General features: G+C 35.1%; 1 protein-coding gene across 1 annotated transcript; it reads left to right on the top strand.

Annotated features, from left to right (window-relative positions):
* The first annotated feature begins 538 nt into the window (after nucleotides 1-538).
* LOC145946939 (uncharacterized) lies at nucleotides 539-1066 on the top strand. Its single transcript, XM_083056694.1, has 2 exons — nucleotides 539-641; nucleotides 723-1066. Exons 1-2 carry the CDS (start codon nucleotides 539-541, stop codon nucleotides 1064-1066), a joined length of 447 nt encoding a protein of 148 aa, XP_082912820.1.
* The last annotated feature ends 503 nt before the right edge of the window (nucleotides 1067-1569 follow it).

The raw sequence follows: 1569 nt of genomic DNA, 5'->3' as shown, positions 1-1569 counted from the left end.
CACTAATAATGTCATTTTTGGGATATTTCAATTCTGCATACGGGTGCTGTTTTGTAATTGCCTGCAGACGTTTGTATTGCTTTCCATTTTGTTCGTATCTATACAGGTGTAATTATACAGAATTTTTAAAATTGATGTTATAGCTAATAATGTCATTTTATGAGAAATTTTAATTCTGTAAACGCTGTTTTGTTACCGTCTGCTGACGTTTGTATTGCTTTCTGTTTTCTTTATACCCTTACAGGTGTAAATATACCGAATGTTCAAAATTGATATTAGAGCTAATAATGTCATTTTTGGGATATTTCAATTTTGTATACGGGTGCCGTTTTGTAATTGCCTGCAGACGTTTGTACCGCTTTCCGTTTCGTTTGTACCCCTACAGGTGTAAATACACCGAGTTTTAAAAATTGATGTTACAGCTAATAATGTCATTTTATGAGAAATTTTAATTCTGTAAACGCTGTTTTGTTACCGTCTGCAGACGTTTATATTGCTTTCCGTTTTGTTTGTACCCTTACAAGTGTAAATATACCGAATGTTCAAAATTGAAGAAGTATCGCCACACCTTACATTAAATGGAAGAACCGGACCAGGGGGATGCAAATTGCGAGACAGTCGCTTCGCTCAAGCATGTCAAGGTTCGTAAAAAATACCTTAACTTTATATTCTACATTGAATACATAACGATAACTAAAGATGTTTCTTATGAATTTTTCCAGATGCCATAAACGCCAACAAGCATTTTCCCAATCCCAATAATTCTGAGTTTTATGAAGCCATGGAAAAGGCTTTGAAAAGCCTTAAGACCAGAAAATGGCGTTATAATAAGAAAAAACGAAGACAAACGAATCATGAAGAAAATGATGAGGAATTCCCACCAAATCGCCGCCAGCGAATAGACGACTCATCGGAAGAGGACACTGATGCAAGATTTGAAGATATCCAGGAAAAAGCAGATGACGCCAACGAAGAGGAGAGCCAACACACGGAGGAATCCGACATGGAAATTACCCAAGACATGGATGGAGCGGAAAACAACGACGTCGAGGACATAAATAGCTGAGTACGCCGATGGAATTCAGAACGACCTGATGACCACAAATGATGACCAGATTCTGCAGATGAACGAAGATCTACAGGTGAATCTATTGCAGGACTCGGAAAATATGATGGAGGATAACGGTAAATAAAAAAATATAAAACAACTTTTATATAAACTTTTTTATACAACTTTTGAATGAAACATTTTTGATAGAAGCCTTGGTTTTCGAAAAATAGCAATGCATTATTTAAAATGAGATACCTCTTGTATAATATAAAAAAAATAATTTTTGTTATTTTATTCTTAATAACAATAACAAATAAAAAATTACTAATTCTTATAATAAATCAAATTATTTCAGATGAATGCGGCGAAACTGACAAATTTCAGCTTTTTGGCAGTCCATCAGACTCTTGGTAAGTTTGTAATTGTGTTTTTTTATACTTTGGAGAAGCAGTAGCATTATTAAATTTGGATGTGCTTCACAGAGAACGGCGGGGTGGGGCCGTTCTCACAGCTCTAAT

This window comes from Prenolepis imparis, unplaced genomic scaffold (genome assembly GCF_030444845.1).
Source record: "Prenolepis imparis isolate NDT839.2.m4 unplaced genomic scaffold, iyPreImpa1.0 SCAF_30, whole genome shotgun sequence".
In the NCBI taxonomy this organism is placed as follows: domain Eukaryota; kingdom Metazoa; phylum Arthropoda; class Insecta; order Hymenoptera; family Formicidae; genus Prenolepis; species Prenolepis imparis.
Note: the sequence above shows the minus strand (reverse complement) of the source record. Positions and strands in the feature narration are given on the sequence as shown.

Coding starts and splice junctions, on each gene's coding strand:
- LOC145946939 (XM_083056694.1), top strand. CDS start 539: ATGTTCAAAATTGAAGAAGTATCGCCACACCTTACATTAAATGGAAGA. Junction 642..722: donor CTTCGCTCAAGCATGTCAAG/GTTCGTAAAAAA, acceptor GAATTTTTCCAG/ATGCCATAAACGCCAACAAG.